At 42.9% G+C, this 27,139-nt stretch overlaps 1 protein-coding gene across 2 annotated transcripts; it reads right to left on the bottom strand.

Moving 5' to 3' along the window:
• Positions 1-861: 861 nt before the first annotated feature.
• Positions 862-27,068, bottom strand: mrps5 (mitochondrial ribosomal protein S5). Of its 2 annotated transcripts, none has more exons than XM_071393489.1 (11): positions 26,976-27,068; positions 22,642-22,779; positions 19,765-19,890; positions 18,814-19,047; positions 13,753-13,787; positions 6,255-6,345; positions 5,810-5,856; positions 5,387-5,444; positions 2,299-2,361; positions 1,605-1,756; positions 862-1,456 (listed from the first exon to the last, which is right to left on the bottom strand). In XM_071393489.1, exons 1-11 carry the CDS (start codon positions 27,052-27,054, stop codon positions 1,232-1,234), a joined length of 1,248 nt encoding a protein of 415 aa, XP_071249590.1. In that variant the 5' UTR covers positions 27,055-27,068; the 3' UTR covers positions 862-1,231. The 2 variants fall into 2 exon arrangements, with proteins under 2 accessions (XP_071249590.1, XP_071249591.1); XM_071393490.1 differs by having other exon boundaries at positions 1,605-1,741.
• Positions 27,069-27,139: the final 71 nt, after the last annotated feature.

Below are 27,139 nucleotides of genomic sequence, written 5' to 3'. Positions count from 1 at the left end.
GGCTAGTCCGCATGCAAGATTTTTTGGACTAGGCCTAATAGCCCAGAAATAGGCCACCAATCCCGTAGAGATTAAACGTGTAAATGAGTAGTGTCCAGAAGAAGAATAAAAAGTATGACGAAGATTTAAAGTCCCACCCAATTACCAAAGTCACCATAGACATTTCTGTAAATTACTGGTAGCTTTGCAACCCTAGTCCTGTGCTACCCTACATTTTCAGCTGAAAGAGTTTACTACTTGTTTGAATCCAATGTCAACCACCAAGGTCAAGACAAATTCAAGATCACATTAATAGGACATTATTGAAATGCCTGTCCGGCTTAATTCAGATGGCACTATTGGTAGGATCCCTTCTTTGGAGAACTTCTCATTTGTGAATTAATGCTTCTTCATACTTCAAACCAAAGAGACTCCCTGCCACACACACACAGAATTATTTATAACTTATAAATTGACTACAGGGGCCATTAAAAGAGAATAATTATACATATTAACAGAGTCAGATTATAGTCAAGGAGAAAGAACATGGAAAGCCAGAGTAGGGTAAAGTATGGCAGAACTTAATATTTTGTGTTTACCAAGTCATTCACTGTTAAAAGCACTAGAGTCCTTTGAAGCCATTTTCTTGGTGCATTGTTACCACTGAGTTTCGTTGTCATGTTTGTAAAATGTGGCGAATACGTTAGAAGTGGCATACTGGAGTGTAGGCCGAAATCCCTGAAAAGCTAAAACATCAAGAGCCTCTGGGGCGAGCGACAGACAGACGCTGGGGAGAAACGGTATACACAAACAATCACTACAACTGTCATCTTAGCATAAAATGTCCCGACAGCTCTTTCAAAAGCAATACATCACAAGCCATTTTGGAGAGTTTCAATGTTTAATTAGACAGCTCAGATTTTCAGCAATGTCACATGAACAAGTGATTTTGAAACAACACTCTTCTTACAGTGCAAAAAAGATATAATCCATTGGTTGAGTTAAACTGTTTAGATGTGAAACTCTTTTGGGCGAATTTCACAACCTTTGGTGAAATACTAAGTCATGATGCTATACATATGCATACAGTAAATGTCTCGGTTTGATGATGTTATTTCCACTGGGGTCCAATCTTACGAGTCTTATGATGCCTGAGAGACAGGCTTCCTTCCTAGTAACACTCTCAACCCGAACCCAGCCAAACATCGCCCCAACCTATCTCAACCGGTCCACTGTTATGGTTGTGTTGTGGTCACCAGATGGTCCTCTTGACCCCGGCCCAGACGGAGCGTTTCATGCCCTGAGAGGCACGGACGTCGTCCCAGTTGAGCCGTGTGTTGGGGATCTCCTCCTCAGGTTCAGGGTCGGGTCGCACACCCTTCTTAGGGGTGGCCACGATGAGGGGCAGGGGCCCTCGCTCCGGCTGAAACTCTACCACGTGGAGCTGCTTCTTTTCAGCCAGGGACTGGTGGGTCTCCTACACAGAGAAGGGGAGAGGGTTAGTCTAAAGCAGTGTTTGTGTGCGTAAACACGTGTTTAGAGCTCGTCTATGTTTTTGCAGGAAGATTTCCTGCGATTGGCCCGAGAGCCAGCAGGTCTCCCTGACGATGTTGACAACGGCTCACCTGATTAGCCAGTCCGGTGAACAGAGCCCTGGTGATGTTAAGCAGGTTGACGGAGCCCTCTACCTTGGCGTACATGTCCTCTACACCAATCAGCTTACAGATGGTGATGACCGCGCGGTGACAGTGTAGTCCGTAACCTAGAGAGAGACAGACTAGCCAGACTAGTAGCCAACCTCCATGCCTATCACGGTGTTGTCAATCTTCCATTGCGAACAAATGACATTCACAGAAGCACATATACCCATAGACATGAAAAACATGCACGGTTAAGAGTATTAACTGACACCGAACTAATCTCTGATAAGTGATATATTTAGGAGAGGTTGTGCCTACATCGCTTGAGTCTAAGACTGTGGAACAGACACTAACACTAGTGTTGTGTGTGAGGACAAAGGTCTGAGTGGATACTACTCCAAAAGCCAGTGTCACTGACACAACTACAACTGCCTCTTAGGTGGTTTACATGACAGGGGGTAAATGAGAGAGAGATGTGTGGGTTCCTTTGTGTGAGTGAATAGATTTGTGACTGTGTGTGTATGTGAACATTATCAGAGAGACTGTGTGTTTGTGTATAGGGTATGAGAGCAGCATTCTCAGTGCACTGTCAGTTCAACTCTCATCAACTTGTTGCTCTTTTAGGTGGAACACATCCTGTTAGGGGCAGCCCTGAAAACAACACCCCCCTCCCCACTACCTTTATGCTGTTTCTTCATGAGTAGGGTGGTCCTCTTGAAAGTGGAATTGATATCATGGTAAACTGTTAAAAACAGAAGAAAAAAACCATCAAAGTCAACCCAGCTGTCAGTTCATCCTAGCCTGTCCTGCACTTTACCTCTCGCCAAAAAAGTGCACTAAATAGTGAATAGGGGGGCATTTTCTGATTTCTTCTGATTAGGGTTGTAAAACTACCAGTGACTATTGCTAATTTTGGTAATTAACAAGTAATCTATGGTAACATTGGTAATTTATACTTGAATAACTATATATATATATATATATATATATACAGTGGGGAGAACAAGTATTTGATACACTGCCGATTTTGCAGGTTTTCCTACTTACAAAGCATGTAGAGGTCTGTAATTTTTATCATAGGTACACTTCAACTGTGAGAGACAGAATCTAAAACAAATATCCAGAAAATCACATTCTATGATTTTTAAGTAATTAATTTGCATTTTATTGCATGAAATAAGTATTTGATACATCAGAAAAGCAGAACTTAATATTTGGTACAGAAACCTTTGTTTGCAATTACAGAGATCATACATTTCCTGTAGTTCTTGACCAGGTTTGCACACACTGCAGCAGGGATTTTGGCCCACTCCTCCATACAGACCTTCTCCAGATCCTTCAGGTTTGGGGGCTGTCGCTGGGCAATACAGACTTTCAGCTCCCTCCAAAAATTTTCTATTGGGTTCAGGTCTGGAGACTGGCTAGGCCACTCCAGGACCTTGAGATGCTTCTTACGGAGCCACTCCTTAGTTGCCCTGGCTGTGTGTTTCGGGTCGTTGTCATGCTGGAAGACCCAGCCACGACCCATCTTCAATGCTCTTACTGAGGGAAGGAGGTTGTTGGCCAAGATCTCGCGATACATGGCCCCATCCATCCTCCCCTCAATACGGTGCAGTCGCCCTGTCCCCTTTGCAGAAAAGCATCCCCAAAGAATGATGTTTCCACCTCCATGCTTCACGGTTGAGATGGTGTTCTTGGGGTTGTACTCATCCTTCTTCTTCCTCCAAACACGGCGAGTGGAGTTTAGACCAAAAAGCTATATTTTTGTCTCATCAGACCACATGACCTTCTCCCATTCCTCCTCTGGATCATCCAGAGGGTCATTGGCAAACTTCAGAAGGGCCTGGACATGCGCTGGCTTGAGCAGGGGGACCTTGCGTGTGCTGCAGGATTTTAATCCATGACGGCGTAGTGTGTTACTAATGGTTTTCTTTGAGACTGTGGTCCCAGCTCTCTTCAGGTCATTGACCAGGTCCTGCCGTGTAGTTCTGGGTTGATCCCTCACCTTCCTCATGATCATTGATGCCCCACGAGGTGAGATCTTGCATGGAGCCCCAGACCAAGGGCGATTGACCGTCATCTTAAACTTCTTCCATTTTCTAATAATTGCGCCAACAGTTGTTGCCTTCTCACCAAGCTGCTTGCCTATTGTCCTGTAGTCCATCCTAGCCTTGTGCAGGTCTACAATTTTATCCCTGATGTCCTTACACAGCTCTCTGGTCTTGGCCATTGTGGAGAGGTTTGAGTCTGTTTGATTGCTTGTGTGGACAGGTGTCTTTTATACAGGTAACGAGTTCAAACAGGTGCAGTTAATACAGGTAATGAGTGGAGAACAGGAGGGCTTCTTAAAGAAAAACGAACAGGTCTGTGAGAGCCGGAATTCTTACTGGTTGGTAGGTGATCAAATACTTATGTCATGCAATAAAATGCAAATTAATTACTTAAAAATCATACAATGTGATTTTCTGGATTTTTGTTTTAGATTCCGTCTCTCACAGTTGAAGTGTAACTATGATAAAAATTACAGACCTCTACATGCTTTGTAAGTAGGAAAACCTGCAAAATCGGCAGTGTATCAAATACTTGTTCTCCCCACTGTATATTATATCTGTCCATGAGTTTCAAGTGGATAGACTACAAGGTTCAAGAGATAATAGCATAATTAATGAAAAAAAGCATCTAAACAATATTTTTTTTTTTACTAACGCTGCAACTCTTCCAATTATTGACTGTTTTTATGCCAAAACATTGACAACAAATACATATTAACATAGTACAGATTATAAAAGTTTGTAAAAACAAATAAAGGATATTTTATGCTGAAACACTCATACACCAATGGTATTCACTAAGTTGATGGTTTATATTTAAGATAATGTTTTACAGCTTTGTCATTCATTTTTTTTGTAATCATCTTATTTTATACATTTAATTTTATGTGATAATGTCAGATAGCGGGCCAGAGATAATTACAAACACCTGTGACAATCTGAAGTACCCAAAAAGTCCCCTAGATGCCAGGTGATAAAATACAATAAAAAAACTTGAGTTACCAAATTCAGGTAGATTACCGATAAACTTTCAAAGTTACCAGTAATATACCCTCTGTTTGCAACCCTACTCCTGATGAACCTTGGATGATGAGTCAGAGCCTTGAGCAAATGTAACTGTGTGGGTTAGTGACGGCAGTCAAAGAGCCAGCCTGTGTTAGACTGGGTCACGAACCCATCACGAACCTTGATCATGAACCCATCACCCACAGAACAGAACATTTACAGTAGCTGCTGCAGTAGGTCTGAGTCTGTTAGGAACAGCCTCTTACAGTGTGTGTGTGTGTGTGTGTGAGACACACTCACACAGACACAAACTTACAGCAAGAGAAATATGCACAAACCCCTAGAGTGAAAACACTTCTCTTTGATCTACCGATTTGTAGCAACAGCTCCTCTGCAGAAAGCCTTTAGCAACATGACTACTGTTGACATAGTTTGATTAGTCTATGCTGACGGAATAGCAAAGATATGATTTGAGCTCGCTCACCTGCAGTACCCGGGTTTGCATAGAACAAGCCTGGTTCGCTGTTCAGACAGTAAGCACAAAAATCATTTTAGCCAGAACAGACCCCTATTCAACAGCCCTGTGTCTGAATGGGCCAAGAGGAGATGGAGTGGAGGAGTAAGAAGGATGAGAGAGGAAGCCTCAAACATTCTGATCTCACACTCAAACTCAATGCACGCAGAGACCCTCCCACAAAAATAGTGACTTACTAGTGTGGTCGTTGTATCTCTCAATGTAGTACAAATAGTGCACTGCTCGGTTCTTTGCCTGTTATGGTAAGAAGACCATTGTCAGTGTATCCACATTTCAACACAGCCACTTCCATTATTGAATTCGTACTGTATACCAGGGCTGCCCAACCCTCTTCCTGGAGATCTACAATCCTGTGGGTTTTCAGTCCAATCCGAATTTAACACAGCCGATTCTACTAATTAGCTGCTCAACAAGACCTTAACTAGCTGAATCAGATATGCTAAATTAGGGTTGGACTGAAAACCTACAGGACAGTAGATCTCCAGGAAGAGGGTTGGACTGAAAACCTACAGGACAGTAAATCTCCAGGAAGAGGGTTGGGCTTCCCTGCTGTAGAGTGCCCGTATGGGTATTTTCCAGGTAACAGGGAAACATTTTACCTTTCTCAGTGCAGTTTGACGGTCTGCCGCTTTACCCAAGGCAAAACCTGCAGGAGAAAAGATGGAAATAAGTATACAAAAATATATAATAATCTTAAGAATTATGTTTTTGGTTTCATCCACATCAGCTTCACTGCCTGTCATAGTTTCCATATCTGATTGCTTTATCGTTCATCTTTTCATGCTGCTGTAAACTTGTTAGGCGGAACCAGGCAGATTTCTTTTTAAATAATTCATTAAGCTGACAGCTTCTACAGATAAACCAATCCCATTCCAATCCATGAAAAGACACTTCTGGCTCGCTCATCTGTCTCAGTGAACTGAAAGCTTTCGAGTGCCACACGGAGGAAAAAGTAGAGAGGCTTTGCACCCTGAGAGTGTAGCTAGCTCAGGAGTGGCCACCACTTCTCCCTGGAGCTACTCTTCAGCAGGGTTTTGGACTCACCTGCTGCCCCGTTCCCATTGCCAACAGCTACCAGGCAGCTGATGGACCTCTTCCGGCCCTCTTTGGCTGTCATGTTGAACACGCTCTTCACCTGTCAATAATAAAACTTGAAACTCAAACAATAGCTTAGACTGACCACTAGAGGACAGTCAGAACAAAAACCACCCATTACTGCAGACCAGAACAATGTGAAACATGTCTTTATGGGAGGCAGAATGTCCGTGAATTCCATATACATCCTATTATAAAACAGAGGATGGGCCCTGGGGGAGAACTAAAGGGAGGCAGGCCCCAGGTTCATTGGATTTGGTGATAAACTTATTCCCTCTCTTTGTAATTGCTTTCCTCCTAAAAGTCCTATGAAAAAAAAAACAGACCAGAGTATAGTCAAACGAACAAATTATCAATTGTTACCAAAAATAATGCAGGTAGCACCTTATTAAACCTTTGGCTTTTTAAGAGGGATTGACCTTTCCTTCAAGGCCCCAGTCGCCACTTTGTGTCCGATGTTTCGACTGAGTAAAGTTCCTGCCGGTGTCTGGAGACGGTCTGTGGACTTGCTCCTGGGGAAATAGCCTATCTCATCCCTCCTAGACACCCTCTCAAGATTTAATTGCCTCCCATCGATCGGTATAGACAGACGAGTGCTGCCCTTCCCTGTCCATTCACTCTGTTCCCCTCCCTCCGGACAGATTTACGAGCTGCAGTGTGACCTTGGAGGCAACAGGGGGCAGTGTGAGCATATGACAGAGCTGAGGGTTAGCCATACATACAGCACTGGAGGAGAGACAACGGCTGCTCTACACACATTCACACCTGTAACACACAAACACATTGACATAGAACATACATTTAACACACACACACACACGCACACACACACACAGCAAACATACTGAGACAATATCCTCTGATATAGACCATCACTGCCACCATTTTAGGTTTTATTTATTCGCACCAAAGAAAATAAGTGAGACAAAACTGTACAGATTTTTTTTTTTAAATGCAAAAACGGTGCGCAGGTGAGATTAGAAGCCCAAAAGGTTATAGGAAAACCACACCACAGATGCAAGTAAAACCAATTTTAAAAAGTGTGTTCAATCAGTTAAACAAAGCAAATGAATTATAATTGTACATAATATAAGCAGTTAACAAGAATAAACATGTTTGATAATGTGCGTGTGCATGTGAGTGTGAGGTTACACGGAGGGGATTTTTTTTCTGGAGTTTGTTTCACTGGAGAAAAACTCCTGGCACCTCCATGTGGTAGACTGGATGTGATACTAGTATACTCCTGGGCTTCCTACATCCAGAAAGTGTGAGTGTGTACAGTAAGTGTCAGTGCTCTTCAGTGTGATGTGGAGGAGTTTGATGAGACATAAAGAAGCCATGACAGCTTTCCCCCTGTAGGAGAGGCCAAACCCAGAAGAGGGAAAATGAGTGGCAAGATGGGTAAGAGACTCTTTAGAGGTTTAAGAGACAGGATTAAAAGAGAGACCAGTGAGAGATGAGATTGAGAGGCAGATACATAAGCGAGAGAGGGAGAACGAGAGAGGTACAGCATAATTATCATGCACCAACTCCCCTCCTCCAACACACACACTAAATCACATTGTATCCAGGCTGTATCACATGCGGTCGTGATTGAGAGTCTCATAGTGCGGCGCAGAATTGGCCCAGCGTCATCCGGGATTGGCTGTCATTGTAAATAAGAAATTTGTTCTTAACCGTTTTGCCAAGTTAAATAAGGTAAAAAAATGTGCGTCATAAACAGGCGTAGACTAACCGTGAAACGCACACACACACAGCTTATTCACCCAGTCCTAGCCTACCCCGTCCACTACTACTAGGTTACTGACCCCACCACACCCTAACCTATCCTACCAGTACCCTTATCCAATCTCTCCACTCGTTCCCTCCCCCCATGGGAGCTGGTACAGCTGGACAGTAAGAGATCCTCCCAGGGCTCACAGCAGTCACAGACAGAACCAGGACAGAACAGATGTAGAGCTGGTACCGGTCCAACTCTGCTCCTAACTCAACAACACTGACTTCAGAAGTTCCCCTTTGTGCCCCTCTGTCTAGGTGGGTTATGAGCCTTTGCGGGTCAGCTGTTCCCTATGTGACCGGAAACTGCCAGTGCCAGTGGCCTGCCAGAGAGACAACCCCATTGCAGATCATGTCTGTTTGAAGGTGTGTGTGTGTGTGTGTGTATGTGCGCATGAGAGAAAAAGAGCTCTCATTACAGCAATACATTAAAAGCCTGCTAAAACCTAAACCCAACATATTATGACTCCATTTAAAAGGAGGAAACCATAACAGCTGGGTATTTCACTATAAAAACATGTTGAGACCCACAGAGGGAGGGAGAGAGGGAGAGAGAGAAAGAGAGGGGGGAATAGCAAGAAAGAGAGTCAGACAAAGAGAGCTCCAGTTGCAAGCTGTGTCGTTAAGCCACTTTGCCATTATATTCTTGTTGAAATTTGCTGCTTATTTCGAAGTCGCAGAGAACTGTTTTCTATTCACCCGGATACAATTAGGAACCAACATTGTCACTAGAACCCTCATACTTATTTAACTCGAGTTAGCGGGTGCCCCGGCAAATTGCATCGCAGAAAACATAATTGCAATAGTTAAACATGCATGAAGTCATAAAATGAAAGTTTGCCAGTGCAATGCGAGGCAGGGAGGGAGTGTTGGGAAGTGATATCTTAGAGGAGCTGGTGCTGAATGTCATGGCGAGACTTATCAGTGGTGTTTTAGGGAAACCGTTTACTGTTTAAGAACCAAAATGGAAGCAAACTATTGGAGAGCTTCTATTGGACAAATTCCGGTAGGTCCCTACCCTTTCGTTTGCTTCCATTTAAGAAACATTTTGCAACAGAAATCGTTGGAATGAATACATCCCTGGACTGTGGAGGAAGATTTAACTAAACTCTACTGCTGTGCGTTGATTAAGCCTGAGGAGGTGTGGTATATGGCCATTATACCACGGCTAAGGGCTGTTCTTAGGAACGACGCAATGCGGAGTTCCTGGATAAAGCCCTTAGCCGTGGTATATTGGCCATATATCACAAACCCCGAGGTGCCTTATTGCTATTATAAACTGGTTACCAATGTAATAAGAGCAGTAAAAATACATTTTGTCATACCTGTGGTATACGGTCTGATATACCACAGCTTTCAGCCAATCAGTATTCAGGGCTCGAATCGCCCAGTTTATAATTAACAATATAGTACTATAAACAGTGAGCCGTGTTGGTTGGCACAGGACTAATGGACCACACACAGTGCACCACTTCACTATGTGCATACTGGAGAAACACTGAGCTACTGTATGGAATGGATTAACGACCATGGGTATATAAAACAGAGCACACATTTCATTCTACTGCAAGAGTGGTGCGTCTTTTAAAACAAATCTTTGACTTTTGGGGATACTTTGAAGGTTGTGTAGCTCGTAGTTATACAATACATCCGTAATGGTATTCATCCCCTTTTAATGAAATGAGTTGTGAGAGGCCCGAGTCTCCGTGCCATTGGAGCCAGGCCATCTCCTATGGAAGTGCACTCTCCTGTCCCAACCCACTGACTAACTAATGACATGGTGCTATTGTCCTTGGGAAGAAATCCTCCCCCTTTCCAGGAAGCATTTCATATAATTCATGTATATTTATAGGGAGATGGAACTCATAAACTGATCCATCAGTTTCCGGGGGACACGAGTGTCTGTGGCTCTGTATTATTTATGTAAAGAGGAGCACATGCAGAGGCTGGGGAGGATTATCAGTGCAACGCATGCAGGACATATTTAATTAGTTGATTGCTGCAGGCCTGGGTCTATGCTGACCGCATTACGATATACGACAGCTGGGCACTGGGCCCAACCTCTGAATACAGCTGTCATAATGCTGTCTAAACAGAACATACAGCAACAAAACAGAACAGTAGGCCGACGTGGACCTCTAAGGCCATTCCAGCAAAATCTCTTACGCAAGAGAAACATCCATTGCGTTCCTTCACATCCCCTCGTTTCATCTTAACTCTGTATTTTCCCAACACTTTCCCCACTGTTTTTCTCTCTGTCTCCAAGTGCCCCTCTGAGCGGGACTCTCCCTCTTTCAATAGGAATCTATAGCGGTACCTTTATGGTGAAGAAGATTGTAAATACTGTACAGGCAACCACAGCTCACATGTTAAGGAATGAGTGCTTTAAATCAGCCTGCCAGGCTTTGAGGGGAATGTCAAGTACTCAGCCTAATGTTCAGATTCAAAATAAATATCACCACCATGTTAAGAAAACAATCACAGCATTGCGCTATCTTGGAGAAACAGAGATATAGGGACATCGCCACTCTGGCTTTCATCCAAATGCCTCATCTGCCATCTAAACATCTGCCAGGTGGCTTGCTACAGCATTCAGCCGCTCACTGGTCAATCACAGCTCAGGGACCTGATTGACAGATTGGAAAAGGGAGGTGTGTGAAACCTGGTCAGGCAGTAGTGTCTTTAGAACAGAACAAACACACAGATGTGGTAAAGGAGACAATGGAACGCAGACGTTGACCAGATTGGCACACATTCAACAAACCTGATCTAACAAAGTGGATATTCGTCAAATCCGAATTGATTTATCTATTATAACAAGCCCACAATGTGCTTACGTTTTGCTGAATAACATGTAGAAGTTCTCACTTTTCAGGTTTAGAAGAAGTGACTGAAAAATGCTAACTCCCGTTCGTATAAGATGGTAGCATAGCTAGCATAAAGAAATCATTGATGTAGTTAAAGTTGTTTTTAACTGTAATGCAGTTAATTGGCAACAATGACATGAACATGTGTTGGGGTTGACATCCATACAAGAATTATACTCAGATTTTTACCTCAACATAGTGAGAAATACACATATAAACAATAGCCTAAAATGTCAACATTCTAGGGCCTCCCGGGTGGCGCAGTGGTCTAGGGCACTGCATTGCAGCGCTAGCTGTGCCACCAGAGTCTCTGGGTTCGCGCCCAGGCTCTGTCGCAGCCGGCCGCGACCGGGAGGTCCGTGGGGCGACGCACAATTGGCCTACCGTCGTCCGGGTTAGGGAGGGTTTGGCCGGTAGGGATATCCTTGTCTCATCGCGCTCTAGCGACTCCTGTGGCGGGCCGGGCGCAGTGCGCGCTAACTAAGGGGGGCGGGTGCACGGTGTTTCCTCCGACACATTGGTGCGGCTGGCTTCCGGGTTGGAGGCGCGCTGTGTTAAGAAGCAGTGCGGCTTGGTTGGGTTGTGCTTCGGAGGACGCATGGCTTTCGACCTTCGTCTCTCCCGAGCCCGCACGGGAGTTGTAGCGATGAGACAAGATAGTAATTACTAGCGATTGGATACCACGAAAATTGGGGTTGAAAAGGGGGTAAAATTTATTTATATAAAAAAAAAAAAGTCAACATTCTTCTGGGGGGGGGGATGAGGAGACTCGGTATCTTTTCCTCCAGCGTTTCCATGGCAAATTCCATTGTTTTGGTCGAGTTCAATTTACCTCTTTACCGCATCTATTAGTGGCTCAAGGGTCACGGAGATGAACATCTAATGTGGACTGTAGCATCATGCTGAGAGTAAGGGGTCTAGCACTCACTTTGGGAAAAAGAGAAGGAGGGAGGGGAGTGCAATGGAGAGGAGTGAAATGGAGAGGGCTGCAGCCTTCTCAGACCCATGTTATCCATCTTAAACCTGATACCCGCAGAAATGTCAAACCGCAACAACGATCCACAATGCATTATGCACCTGAACTCTGGGATGAAAAATTAAATGGCAACCAATTCGTCTACCCCTTAGGAATCACTGTGGAATTACACAGTAAAAAGGAAATGCGGTGCAGTTCCATTGCGGCAGGTATAAATGGACTTTATTACAATGGCTTAATGCCTTGAGGTGAATTTCAGTAGCTCTGTGTATAACATCCCTAGGTCCAGTTTTTAAACATTTTAATGATCTGCATTCTGTAATCCTCTTTTTTTTATTTATTCAGGATCAGATCAATCTGGCTGTTTTTGAGCCGGTTTTTCAGAAAATATTCAGATAAAATTATTAAGCTCACAGAATGCATATTTTCAGTGCTTTAAACAGTCCTACACCTTGCCATCTACTGGACAGGTTATGGTAGTACTTCTACACTGTCACTGGGAAACAGCGATGAGTAAACCACATAAAAGGTAGCTAGATTAAAAATAATAGAGCCTGCATACATCCCTTATTAATACACATTTGACACTGCTCATTATAACAACTGACCTTATACCCATACTGCGGTCAATTTAACATAATTAACCTTTGGATTACCAAATCCAATTCTTCAGTTCTTTTGAAAAACTCTATGGATGGTCCCTGTTTGTTTGGGCCCTCCACAACATAAATTTTTATTAAATTAGCCTAAATGGAAAGACCATCATTACCATGAGATCGCTTACGACAGGATGGGAAAGCTAAACGTAACCCTGAATCTCTGTAGCCCCTCTCTTCTCTCTCTCCGCCACATAATGAGGATTGATGAGGATGGCGAGGAGTTTGTTTTGGGGGACGGTTGGCTTGTTAATCTGTTTATCAAAGTGTTTTGTAATCGACTACGTCTATATTCCAATATCCTCTCAGAGGGGTGCCCCTGATAACAACGTGTTAGTAATATCCATATCGCCGCCATATTCATATCACCGTACTATCCTCCATTTACCAAAATAGAAAACGACACATCATTTCCTTGGTGGGTTGAGTTGCAGTGAGACCTCGGTGTTGACAACATGGCTATGTCTACAGTCTCTCTAATGCAGCCATGGCATAGAACAGTCCTTTGGGAGACAGAGAGCATGCAAGTGGAATCATGTTATGCTCTATGTTTGGAGGGTGGAAGGTGGGTTGACATTCCCTGTAGCCCCCCCCCCCCCAACCACCCTTCAGTTTGTGCCCGAGTAGGAGTGATGCATGTCGAGGTGAGACGTATCGGTGAGTGTAAACATACAATTATTTTGCCCTTTTTCACACTGTGTCTAATACACTGACTATAGCATGACTGTGGTAGGGCTTGTGTTTGTGTGCGTGCGCTCCATGGTCGTATCCTCTCCTGTTCATCTCTGTGTCTTAGCCCGGTGAGTTCCGCCGTGGGTCATGTTCTTCGATCAGGGAGGTTCAGAGGCCCGTCGGCACCCAGCTCCTCAACTAGGTGCTGTTCCTCACCGAGCAAAGAGTTACGGCAAGCAGCAGAGGACACTCAAGAAAGACTCCCAGCCAGCCCCCGCGGATCAAACCCAGCTCTCCCAAGTCCCGGGAACATCAACCATCAAAGGGATCCCACCCACTTTTCTTCAAAGCCTCCAAATAGCACTACGCTACTGCATTGTGTCTGCCCTGCTTTTTCAAACTACAGACTTTGCTAGATGCGTCGACATACCCTTTTGGGCTGGGTTAATACCATGGTAACCGATTCCAACATTTTTGGTTAGTATTTGATGAGCACTCACCTCGATCACTCGGGAGTCAAAGTCATCGTAAGTCTCTAAAAAAAAGAAAGGAAAATAAGGTAGTAAAAAACAGAGTAACACAAAGGTGACTTCCAGTGGCATGAAATTACACGTTAACCCAGGTTACAGTTTCCAATAAACAATACATGTAATAAAAAATAAAAAAAACATTTTATATGACCTTTATGAGAATAATTATTTGGACTGATAAAGTCCCTGTTTCCCCAATGTGAATACCTCTGATTGTATACTGTTAAACTGCAACATCACCTTCTATCAGACACTAAACATGACAAGGTTCACCTGTGCTGATTGGGTTTATGAGGTAAATTCAATCCAAACAAATGGGCCTTAGATTACATGTGTAATAGGAGCCATAGAAGCAACTCTCAGAGCTAATCAAAGCAAATTAGCAGTCTGCTTTTAGAGAGACAAATAAAGGGGTGATGAGGCAGATTTCTCAGAGGGAGAGAGGATAAGGTTTATTGACTTATTTGATGGCATGGGTAAATCGGACTTGCTTATTAGTGTACTCAATCGCTAAAACAGTAGAGAATGTCTGTGGTAAACCCATAGAAATCCAAAACAAATTGTTAACAAACACATGACATTCACTACATGGGGCTAGTTTAAATGGAAGGTTTTACGGTAGGTCACCATAACAGTATTAATTTTTCCAATTTTGATGGCAGGTAAATAAATCCAGTAAGGTAAATCTGTCAATGATTTAGCTCAAGTTTGCCTACAGCAACGTGTCAGTCATTCCCTCAATACACTCTAACATGGGATTCTAACAGAGACAGGACATTTCCTGGATTTAAGAGCGAGGCTTGGTGAAGGTATCTGTGAGGAGGTGGGGTAACCCTAGCATGAGAAAGAGGAGGGTGAAGGTCAAAGGTCAAGCATTCCCAGCTCCTATCCAGAGCTGTGATTTAGGTTCCCGTCCACACCACTGCATGGTAATCCATCACTGTGGTGACTAGCAGACAGAGAGAGCGCAATCAGAAGGCAGGAAATGTAATAACCAACCCAGCCCTGCCCAGAAGAGTGGAGGAAATAAATATACTCTACCGTTAAAAGTTTGGGATCACTTAGAAATGTCCTTGTTTTGAAAGAAAAGCACATTTTTGTCCATTAAAATATCGAATTTATCAGAAATACATTGTAGACATTGTTAATGTTGTAAATGACTACTGTAGCTGGAAACGGCAGATTTTTTTTATGGAGTATCTACATAGGCATACAGAGGCCCATTATCAGCAACCATCACTCCTGTGTTCCAATGGCACGTTGTGTTAGCTAATCCAAGTTTAACATTTTAAAATGCTAATTGATCATTAGAAAACGGTTTGCAATTATGTTAGCGCAGCTGAAAATTGTTGTCCTGATTAAAGAAGCTATACAACAGGCCTTCTTTAGAGTAGTTGAGTATCTGGAGCATCAGCATTTGTGGGTTTGATTACAGGCTCAAAATGGCCTGAAACAAAGAACTTTCTTCTGAAACTCAGTCTATTCTCGTTCTGAGAAATGATGGCAATTCCATGCGAGAAATAGCCAAGAAACTGAAGATCTCATACAACGCTGTGTACTACTCCCTTCACAGAACAGCGCAAACTGGCTCTAACCAGAATAGAAAGAGTGGGAGGCCCCGGTACACAACTGAGCAAGAGGACAAGTACATTAGAGTGTCTGGTTTGAGAAACAGACGCTTCATTGGTCCTCAACTGGCAGCTTCATTAAATATACCCGCAAAACACCAGTCTAAACGTCAACAGTGAAGAGGCGACTCCGGGATGCGGACCTTCTACTTTTGAACAGTAGTGTATGTATAAAAGAAATCCTGGCCGTGCCGTGTGAGGACGACTTCAATTCAACAGAGATTGTTCTGTCTGTGGTGTTACCTTAATAACAGTGGTAGTGGGAGGGGGATGAGGAAAGGTTGGAGAGGCAGGTGAACAATACCCATTTGATACCAGTGTTCATCTCACAGGGAGATGAGGGGATGCAGAGACAGTGTGAAGACATAACTGAAAGAGAACTCTATGACAGAGGAACACCATCAATATGTTACTCAGGCAACTTACTTATATTCTCAAGTTCTGCAGTTCTGAATGTTTAAGCTTTTTGACTACTTTAGTATTCCAAGCCCTAAATAAGATGCCCCTCGGAGGGGTGAAGGGCCAGATGGACAGAGCTGAGAAACGAGAGAGGAGGGAAGGGGTGAGTGGGTGGTAGAGGGATTACTTTCTAAATGTGGTCAAAGCCGCACTGTCCCTTCTGTTAAATCTTGCTCTCCATCAGTCATGAGGTGCTAATGGGCCTGCATACAGGGCTATCCCTCAGACCTACAGACAGCCCCACTCATCCTTCCTCCTTTAAAATCACTTTTACACGTTATCTAGAATCTATCAACAGGCCTTGATCTCAAACATAGTTTAAAAAAATGTCAAAGACCTAATATATAATTTTAAATGTCAAAGACTTGATCAAAATAATCTCAAAATTTGATAATTTCATAGAAATATTATTTATATATAATGAATTTAAATCATCACAGGTTTTAGTTAGCCTTAGTGTTGGAGAGGGTTGGTGGGAGGGGAAGGGTCTCTAATGGGAAAGAGACCTGTCAGTCTGTCTGGCCTTTCATTGTGTTTCGCTAGGCTCTGTTGGCTCTCAGGACGTCAAGCAGGAAACTGCTAGCGCCAGGTGACATTTGCCCTTTCCAGACAGAGGTACGGGCTGTGCTCTCCCCAGTGGATTGAGCCTTTACCGTGTGGTGCAGCGTTTGAAAGGCGCCGAGTTGTGGAGGCTGTTGGCATTTGGAGCTTTCAGAAGGAAAAGAGTGACCCAACCTGCCATTTCACTACCACCAGGGGTATTGATTACCAGAGCAGATAGAATGCTGGGAGAAATGGCCCAGTGTTGTGAATATGTCTGGCTGGAGGAATACTCTCGGTCATTACTATAGTACAGCTAGGCCAGAGGTGACGCATGGAAGCAAGTCAGAGTGTGTATGATGAATGCAGAGCTCTTTGCTTCAATAATATAGCAACAATATTCAATCTGATCCAAAGCAATGCTACTACACAATAATAGTGATTGATGTTTGATGGAAAAACAGACCTTCAAAGTATGTGCAATAGGAATGTGCATCTTTCCCTTTCAAAACGATTTGATATGTATCTAGAAACATGGGCTTCCATACAATACAGGAACGATATGTTTTAGTTTGAAACGATTGTGTAATTCGATTTGATTAGGGAAACGATTCAATGCACTAACATTTGTTGCATAAACACATTCATTCTCCATTCGAAATGTAAATCTGCTGCTGATGGAGCTCATGAGCTGGGCCTTTGAGCAGGATCTTTCTGAGCGGACGTGTGTGTGTGTGTGTGTGGGGGGGGCATCTACCACCCCACTGTCAGTTAGGGGGCAATGTTTGCCTTTTGCCCCCCCGCACATACACTTTTGATCTGAAATCACCATCACCCATTAATTTAACATTTTTGCAGATTAAAAGTTTGAGCTAGTAATATTTATCTTAAAAAATGCCATAGCCAATGAATACAAAGCACAACTTTGGATTTCACCCCCATCTCATAATCGAATGGTTAAGACCGTATGGGAGTGAGTGTCTCTTCTTCCACTTCGACCACGCAGTGCGGGCAACAAAAGTGATTCCGGTCCTCGTTAATAAATTATCAATCAAAGGATCTCTCTGTGCTCCGTTCATCTTTGCCTCGATCCTGACTAGTCTCCCAGTACCTGCCACTGAAAAGACATTCCCACAGCATGATGCTCCCACCACGCTTCCCCGTAGGGATGGTGCCAGGTTTTCTCCAGATGTGCCGCTTGGCATTCAGGCCAAAGAGTTCAATATTGGTTTCATCAGACCAGAGAATCTTGTTTCTCATGGTCAGAGTCTTTAGGTGCCTTTTGGCAAACTCCAAGCGGGCTGTCATGTGCTTTTACTGAGGAGTGGCATTCGTCTGGCCACTCTACCTTAATGGCCTGATTGGTGGAGTGCTGCAGAGATGGTTGTCCTTCTGGAAGGTTCTCCCATCTCCACAGAGGAACTTTAGAGCTCTGTCAAAGTAACCATCGGGTTCTTGGTCACCTCCCTGACCAAGGCCCTTCTCCCCCGATTGCACAGTTTGGCCAGGCAGCCAACTCTAGGAAGAGTCTTGGTGGTTCCAAACTGCTTCCATTTATGAATGATGGAGGCCACTGTGTTCTCTGGGACCTTCGATGGCGCAGACATTTTTTGGTACCCTTCCAAAGATCTGTGCCTCGACACAATCCTGTTTCGGAGCTCTACGGACAATTCCGTCGACCTCATGGCTTGATTTTTGCTCTGACATGAACTGTCTACTGTGGGACATTATATAGACAGGTGTGTGCCTTTCCAAATCATGTCCAATCAATTGAAACACGATGCAGATGAGCTCAATTTCAAAATTGAGTCTCATAATAAAAGTGTCTGAAATGTTATATAAAAGTATTTCTGGATTAAAAAATATATTATAATAATACATTTACAAAAAATTCTAAAAACCTGTTTTCACTTTGTCATTATTGGGTATTGTGTGTAGATTGCGTCGGATTTTTTTTGTATTTAATCCATTTTAGAATAAGGCTGTACCATAACAAAATGTGGTAAAAGTCAAAGGGTCTGAATACTTCCTGAAGGCACTGTATGTGCCAGATCAGGAATAGGCCTACCTCTCGTTGGTCAGCGTGCAGTTTGACTAGGCTATTGATATTGCCTGGGGTTGTTCAGCATGCAAAATTACTTCTAGATCAATGACTGTCAACATAATGACATGCTTAGTTTGACAGTGAAGGAGGGGACGCGGTCGTCACAGAAGATGAGGTATTTTCGGAAGGTAGAAAAAAAGTAATTTGAGCTAAAAACTGCCAATTCATAACATTTAATCTATTTTCTTACCGATGCATGCTACATTTGGATCGCTCATATTTTAAACATTTGAACCGGGGACCGATGTATATTGGGGAAATCATTACATCCCTAATGTGCATGCTTTACACGCACAGTACCTCCGTTGGGTCCAGGGTCAGGGGGCCCCAGACTGATGCCGCCCCAGGAGTTGCCAGTCCACCCTCGCTCCCTCTTCACCCTCATCTTCCTCCTGCGATCCCATTCGTCGCGCTGTCGCAGAAGCTCTGCCTGCAGTTCCTGTTGCTCTGACTCCCCGCGGCGAGACATGCTCTGTATGGTCCCGCTCTTCAGGATGGGCGAGTTCAACCCCGGCCACAGGAACCCCCCGCGCCCTGAGAGAGAGACAGAGAGAGGGTAGGGGGTTTATTATGGGAAGGAGCATTAATTTGTCCTAAACGCTCCACTGCACTAACTCAAATCAAACGAAGCACTAACTTCAACTTTATTATACGTTACAGACTGTATAAAGAATAGTCTTCAGAGACAGACAAACTGACGGGAGAAATGGGGCAATGATTACAGGGAGTAGACAGCACTTCAACCAGTGTGACGAGGTGCAGCCAAAAATCACAAGAACATTGGAAGAGAAGTCACGCCTATTCTCTTCCAATGCGGCACTGATTACACAATATTGTCACATCTGTAGGGTTTGATGGATTTGAACAGGTCCAGAAAAGAAAGAGGGAGACTGACTGGGCCGCAGACAGCTCAGCAGTAAAACACAATGAATTTCCACTTTTTAAACGGCACTGAGATAGATGAAAAGAGAAAGAGGACTAATCTGTTCATTAGAAATTAATGTAATTAATTAAAATACTACTGGTAACAGATTAATAGTCTACTGCCCATTAACAGAAGGAAATTCAGATCAAACTTTAGCCATCAATATTCAAACTCGAAATCAGGTTTGGCATTAAAGACAGAAATATACATGATACCAACCAATCGTAGTGGGTATAATCTTTCTCCAACAAAGTCAAATGTTTGGGTTACAGGGATATATAAATAACTATGAATGAAATAGATCTAAAATAATATATCCATCGTACCCTCTCCGATGTTCTGGCCTCGGTTCAGATCCTTCTTCATCTTCCTCTTGGTCCTCTTCCCTCGGCCCTTTCGAGCACCGGCACCAGTCTCTGCCAGAACTCCCCTCCAAAGCTCCTCTGCTGTCACTGCAATGATAACACACAGAAATGGGAATTTAATTGCCAAATCTGACTAATCTGGCAACCTCAATGCAGCATCTTTGTCCAGAATATTGAAAACCATCGTCTGGTTGCCTGTAGGACACTGATAAAAAAAAAGGTATTTAAAAAGGGGGTGCTTATATTTGTACTGTTTCACACACCTGTACAAGTGTGTGGTGTGAAATGGAAATGTGTTTTTTGCATGTCTCAATCCCCATGAGACACACTCAGAGAGTGGGGTCACGACCAGGGATCATCCTAGCCTATGTATGTTTTACCTACCTACAAAACTCTAGGAATAGAAAATTAGAACAACGCTAAAGAGTTTGAAATATATTGAACCTTCTCTTTGATGTAGCTTTACTTGTCTAGACCGAGAGAGTAAACAAGGAAACTTTAGTTTTAACGTCGCTACAGGCCGCCCTTGTCCTCGCATACCTGAGTGTCTGAACACAGTCGGCATAATATTACTATTTGCATGTACAAAATTGTTTTTCGACTTTAGTTTACAGAAGCAGCACAATCTCTCTGCAACAAGCCTGGGATCGACCTCCAACAAAAGAGCCCAGAAATTACAATCTGCATCTACAGTCATGCACTAATCAAACCTGCTAGAGCGCACTATGCATTCCAGCAAACAAACACCTGCTATTACTCAGAGAGCGAGAATGCTAGATTGTTTTTCCCAAATAAAATCTATTTTCAGCCGGGCTGCTTGCTTCTCAAGGATTTAGAAGGAGATGCTCGGTGCCGCACAGAGAATGGATTAGGAGTTAATTAAAGCATGTGAAGGGAGATGTAACCAGTGTGTTTGAGAATTTAATGGAGCTTTGTACTACAGCAAAGCAACAAGGCACTAGGCTAATAAAAGCTATGATTGTCAAAGAGCCAAACCTTGCTTGAGGCTAAATCTCGTGTCCTTGCCGTGAGGAAAGTCTGAAAAGGGAGACCTAGATAGATAGTGTGGAAATGAATCCATACTAGATCAATGCACTTAACAATACTACTGGTCAATCAAAAAACTGGAACCTATGGTAGCAGCGCTTCAATAGTCTCACTCCTGGGGTGTCAATGCACACCAACTTTGATTATTGTCCTCCATCTCTCCTTTTGGATGGCACAACTATGCTACAACAGATGCCAGTCATGCCACTAAAGGGATGAGGTATATAAAAACGCTGAAAGGCATAAGAACAGGCCAGGCTTCCCTCTCTTACAGTATGCACGTTTGTTTTCCCTCACTTTGCCCATGGCAAGGAGACTTATTTGCTACAAGACTTAAAATAGGACGCAAACTAAAGCAGCTAACAGGCATATCTAATCCAGTAACGTTTGTTCAGAGACAAAATATAATCAAACATGATCTCTGAACAGAGTTCTGAGTATTAAACAAAAACATTCCAGCTCATCTCCAACAATGTCATGAACTAGTGGAAATATTATCTTCAAAGCACCAAGCCCTCGAGCAGAAGTCTGTTGAAAAGTTCATCACTCAGTGATACCTTTTCACAACAGTTCTTACATTGACACTGTGTACAAGCAGAGGGACCCTGTTTTCCCTTCTCCCTTGATTCCTTCTCTGTGGCCAGTCAGTAAAGCTGGCCACTCAGATGTCTGACACCATCATTTGATTCTGCAATTTTAAATATATATATATGCATCAGCAGCATCTACTCTGCCACCAGTCAGTCAGCCAGTATTTTTCATTCGCAGTAGTAATGATCCTGTGTTCGGCTGCCACGACCAGCTATTAGAACGCCTGGCGTCAGGCAGAGAAACAATCATTTTCGAGTCCCACTGGGACAATTCATTTCCCTCATCTTTTTACATTAGTAAACCCAGCATCACATCAGCCTAGGTTTTAGCTCAACTTATGTGATAAAGGTAACTTACTAAAAGTAACATAGAATCTAGTGATAATTCTGCAATTCCACATCTTGTGGAAAAGTGGACCTTTTCCAATCAAAAAAAGAACCAAAGCAGTCTGCCTAAAGCAGTTCATCTGGATGTCAGTCAATTGTGAAAACCCATTGCTAAAAAATTATTTGCCAACAAAATCTTTAAAAAAAAGTGTTCCAGAAACATCATAGTATACACCAAAGCAAAGTCTGATGATACAAAGCAATCAAAGTAACAATTTCTCTTGAGTATGTACACTGTAAATAGAAATATGTGCTGAGAGAGTGTCAACTGAAAGTGGCAGGTTAATAAAGTGAGAGGAATGGTGGGTGTTTTTGGGTTTCCATGCATTGGCTGAGACGGAGCTGGTGGTGACAGATGTAGCATGAGTAATTATCTCAGTGAGATGCTGCAGGAAATAGTGTGGCTGCCTGCCACTGCTGTGTTGAGCTGATAGACACACACCTTCCTGTGGAAGCTCTGCATTTGACAGGTTCAACCACTGTGAATAGGTATCACTTAGCGAGCTCAGGCCATTTTAAGTGAGTCCTATTAAAATGCTCAAGTAGTTATGCCTATATTATAGTGCTGCCTCTGGTAATACTGCGGCAGTATCAAGATATTACAGTCGTAGACCAGATCGGACTCAGAGATGATTAGCATTGTGAATATCAGCAACATTTTTGTGAGGGTTGAGCACATGTCAGAGCTGATGTCAGCAAATAATTATTTGATTTGTTCACTTGAAGAGCTTAGCTGACAATGATTGTATTGATTGGAAAGCTTCAATATTGGTGCTCTATCGACTCTAGAGAGTTAGGGAAAACCAGCACTTACGTTTGTTGAAGAAGCTGCTATGTCTGGTCTGTATCCAGGTAGCAGGGGCTGGTGGGGTAGCAGTCCATAGAGAGGCAATGGGTCTGGCTAGGTGAGAGAGAGGCAGGGCGCCCCCTGCTGTCCAAAGTGGTGCTACCCCTGAAACACAGAGAGGTAATGCCATTTACTAGTGTAAAATGACCTAGAACAGTTATAAATTAGCTAATGCAAATGATTCTGTCTTGTTTATTCTGGGTGTTAATGATAGGTCCGGGACGATATCAGTATCGCGATACTCGTTAGTATCGTGGCAAGGAAACAAAACACGAAGCGGATTTAACTTGTTTAGGAAAATATCCCTAATGTTGAAAACAAACATCATTATGTTGTCATCCAGAATCACATGTACAGTCCCTCCGGAAAGTATTCAGAACTCTTCACTTTTTCCACATTTTGTTACATTATTCTAGAATGGATTAAATCGTTTCCCCCCTCATCAATCTACACACAATACGCCATAACGACAAAGCAAAAACAGTTTGTTTTTAGAATTGGCAGTGATTACAGCCTCGAGTCTTCTTGGGTATAACGCTACACTGTATTTGGGGACTTTCTCCCATTCTTCTCTGCAGATCCTCTCAAGCTCTGTCAGGTTGGATGGGGAGCGTTGCTGCACAGCTATTTTCAGGCCTCTCCAGAGATGTTCGTTCAGGTTCAAGTCCGGGCTCTGGCTGGGCCACTCAAGGACATTCAGACTTGTCCCGATGCCACTCCTGCGTCGTCTTGGCTGTGTGCTTAGGGTCGTTGTCCTGTTGGAAGGTGAACCTTCGCCCTGTCTGAGGTCCTGAGTGCTCCGTAGCAGGTTTTCATCAAGGATCTCTCTGTACTTTGCTCTGTTCATCTTTACCTCGATTCTGACCTCGATTCTGACTAACTGCTTCCATTTAAGAATGATGGAGGACACTGTTCTTGGGGAGCTTCAATGCTGCAGACATTTTTTGGTAACCTTCCCCAGATCTGTGCCTCAACAACAATCCTGTCTCAGAGCTCTATGGGCATGACCTCATGGCTTGGTTTTTACTCTGAAATGCACTGTCAACTGTGGGACCTTATATAGACAAGTGTATGCCTTACCAAATCATGTCCAATCAATTGAATTTACCACAGGCGGACTCCAATCAAGTTATAAAACATCTCAAGGATGATCAATGGAAACAGGATGCACCAGAGCTCAATAGCAAAGAGTCGGAATACTTATGTAAATATGGTATTTCAGTTATTTCTAAAACCACGTTTTTTCTTTGTCATTATGGGGTAGTGTGTGTAGATTGATGAGGAATTTTTCTATTTATTTAATCCATTTTAGAATAAGGCTGTACCGTAACAAAATGTGAAAAAAGTGAAGGGGTCTGAATACTTTCCAAATGCACTATATGTATATTTCACACAAATCTGAATATAATGCTTGTATGGATGTCAACCCCAATATATGTTCATGCCATCATCACCAATCAACTGCATTACAGTAAAACGACTTTGGCTACCAACACCGAGTTCTGTATTCTTGCTATGCTACCAGCTTATAGGAACAGGAGTTAGAATTTAGCAGTCACTTCTTCTAAAGCTGAAAAGGGACTTATAAATGTTATGCAGCAAAAAACAAATATATCAAAATCGAACTTCATTATCCACATTGTTTACCTGTTACAATACATGAATCAAATCAAATTCAAATCCAATTCATGATGGGTTTGACGAATATCCAATTTGTTAGACCAGATTTGTTGAATGTGCGCCGATCCGGCGTCTTTCTTCTATCCCCACGGTCTGCATTCTATTGAACTCTTTACCGCATCGATGTCATGATATTTCTGGAATGTTTTATTCTCCCTGTCTATTTTTTTTATTTTGGTGATAGTTCTCAAAGATGATCTTGTTTAAAAATATATTGCTCCATTATATTTATGACAATTTATCTGGTTTTAGCCATTTACAGTTGAAATCGGAAGTTTACATAGAATTTGGTTGGAGTCATTAAAACTTGTTTTTCAACCACTCCACAAATTTCTTGTTAACTGTAAGTATACACTGAAAACTTTTAGCAACCTGAAAATTATTCCCCCCTCCAATGGCGATGCGCCGCTACTAAGTGCATATAAGGGAAACACTGGCATCCATTTGTGTGATTGGAAGGCACCCTTATAGCTCGCTCTCGTTCCAGTGTATTCAGTATCTCTATCCATCTCGCTACATGTGCTACAGAGAGAATATTCCATGGACCTCCAGAGCCTTCTGACCAACTACCTGCGATCTCTCCAGAGCAGAGAAGCAAGCTCCTCTGGTGGCAATGTTTTATGCACTATGTAAACTTCCTTCACTATGGCTGTTTGTCTGTGTGATGAAATACACTCACCAGACAGTTTATTAGGCACACCACCCCGTTCAGGTAAATGGATCGCTCCTACAGACAGTGAGTCATGTGGCCATGGCTTACTATATAAAGCAGGCAGACAGGCATTCAGTTACTGTTCGATTGAACGTTAGAATGGGCAAAACATGGGACTTAAGTGACTTTGAGCATGGTATGAACGTCGGTGGCAAGTTCGAGTGTCTCAGAAACGTCCGCCTCCCTGGGCTTGTCTAGGGTTTACTGAGAACGATGCAAAATACAAAAAAAAGGTGAATGCGAAGAATCGTGCAAGCTAACAGGCAGGCCACAAACAGACATAACGGCACAGTACAACAGTGGTGTGCAGAACCGCATCTCAGAACGCACAACTCATTGATCCTGCTGCTATTGCAGCGTTCTGAGATGCCGGGTTCCACTCCTATCAGCTAAAAACAAGAAGAAGCGGCTCCAGTGGGTACGCGATATCCAACACTGGACAATTGAGGAGCGGGAAAAACATTGCCTGGAACATGACAGCGAGTTCAGTTTACTTGAGTGGCCTGCACAGTCCCCAGACCTCAACGCAATACAGCATCTTTGGAATGAGACGGAACAGGCTGTTCACGTCAGCATGGACCAATATCCCTGTGGAATGTTTCCAACATATTGTAGAATACGCCGAAGAATTCAGGCTTTTCTGGGGGCAAAGCGAGGTACGACCCAGTGCTAGATGGGTGTACCTAATAAACTGTCCGGTGAGTATATACCAGATATGGCTAAAGATTAGGACAAATAGACATATGAATATATACTGAACAAAAATATAAAACGCAATATGCAAGATTTTACTGAGATACAGTTCATAGAAGGAAATCAGTCAATTAATTTGGCGCTATCCTATGAATTTCATATGACTGGGCAGGGGTGCAGCAATGGGTGGGCATAGGCCCAACCATCAGCCAATCCAAATGAGTTTTCCCTACTAAAGTGCTTTATTACAGACAGAAATACTCCTCAGCACCCCCTACCAGGCAAACCGTCGACCCCCATAATACCTTAGCAAAACAACTATTAAAGTCTTGTCTTCTCATCAGTGGAATGATAACGGCAAGGAGAAGCAATCAACATTTTAAAATTAATTGGTAAATAGTTTCTCATTATGTTGACCTCCCCACATTATAAATGAGAAGAACTGTGAACTCTTACATAACCTAGTAGCTAGAAAGGTAACTCAAAACACATTTTCGCCAAGCAGCTGTTTAGCTGGTTAAACAAATGTTAGCCATGTGTTGGCAAACATTTATGTCCAAGTCAAGAAAGCTTACTGGTAGCCAGCGGCACTTGCCACACTGGTAGCCAATTCGCGGGTGCTTTTTCAAAGCCTATGTCAGACACTCCAGTGAGTGTAATACCAAAGACAGTAGCAACTCTAATTTGCTCAATATTATTTGAGAAATAAAAGGTGACATCGTTAAAATAAATTGTTTTTTCTAGTGTAGGTATGTAATTAAAAATTAGTTTATTCTGTTGTTGCTAGCAATATTCATAAAAACATAGCACTTTTTTCCACTTTTTTTATTTATTAACATTTTTGCGTACTCCGTGCAGTATCTTCGTCGACCCCCGGCTGAATACCCCTGGCCTAGGCAACTAGTCATTGTCGTCACGCGATGGACCAGGCATTCATCAGAAAGCGATCCAAACGAAATACGGATAAGAATCCCATTATGATGGAATGGTTAGTTTTACATAGCTAGCTGGCTGTCTGGCTAAATGACATGCCGAGGATGACAAGCTATAGCTAGCTAGTATTAACCATAGCATAGTGTGCAGACTTTGTCTATGAAAATATACATTATTCCAATAGACTACACAGTTCAGTATACAATCCGATTACATATTCTAGGGCCCTTTTTGGGTAAAACATCTGTGTGACAGTAATGTGTAATTTAGGAAATATATTCACCTCCCAGCGTAATTCGGAGGGCACAGCACACCCGTATGGACGCCGCCATCTTGATGTTGTGAAAGGTCCTGAATAGCATAACAGGTAGGCTGAGATGTGCCTGTTAAGAATGAATATGATTGAGTTTGTAACTTTGTAATTGGGAAAAGAGATAACGTTACATT

The sequence above is a fragment of the Salvelinus alpinus genome, chromosome 3 (assembly GCF_045679555.1).
Source record: "Salvelinus alpinus chromosome 3, SLU_Salpinus.1, whole genome shotgun sequence".
NCBI lineage: Eukaryota > Metazoa > Chordata > Actinopteri > Salmoniformes > Salmonidae > Salvelinus > Salvelinus alpinus.
This window is presented reverse-complemented; position numbering and strand designations above follow the sequence as displayed.